At 41.0% G+C, this 305-nt stretch overlaps 1 protein-coding gene across 1 annotated transcript in view; it reads right to left on the bottom strand.

Moving 5' to 3' along the window:
* Positions 1-279, bottom strand: part of LOC119585781 (protein PTCD3 homolog, mitochondrial-like) — a 16,550-nt gene extending 16,271 nt beyond the window's left edge. The window contains 1 exon segment of the mRNA XM_037934496.1: positions 136-279. Coding sequence (XP_037790424.1) covers positions 136-203 — 68 coding nt within the window. The 5' untranslated portion in view covers positions 204-279.
* Positions 280-305: the final 26 nt, after the last annotated feature.

Genomic DNA, 305 nt, shown 5'->3' with positions numbered 1-305 from the left:
TCAATTTATCAACGCAAATGACACCCCAGTGAAACAAAAAATGAAATATCATTTACGTTTATTCAAAGAACTTAAGCGATGCCGGGTATGTATCATAAAAAACTCTTGGATATTCACAATTCAGCTAAACCCTACCTTATAGAGCAGCTTCCAAATAGCCTTTGGAGATGCCTGACAGAACACCGAGGAATCGCACCGGCCATTTTTTAACTAGATCATAAAACACAGAAAAGACGTCTCGTTTCCTCGCGTCGTCTACACAACAAACCTCGCAGGTGGGTCAAACTAGGTTCTCTCAACTCGTG

This window comes from Penaeus monodon, chromosome 20 (assembly GCF_015228065.2).
Source record: "Penaeus monodon isolate SGIC_2016 chromosome 20, NSTDA_Pmon_1, whole genome shotgun sequence".
In the NCBI taxonomy this organism is placed as follows: Eukaryota; Metazoa; Arthropoda; class Malacostraca; order Decapoda; family Penaeidae; genus Penaeus; species Penaeus monodon.
Note: the sequence above shows the minus strand (reverse complement) of the source record. Positions and strands in the feature narration are given on the sequence as shown.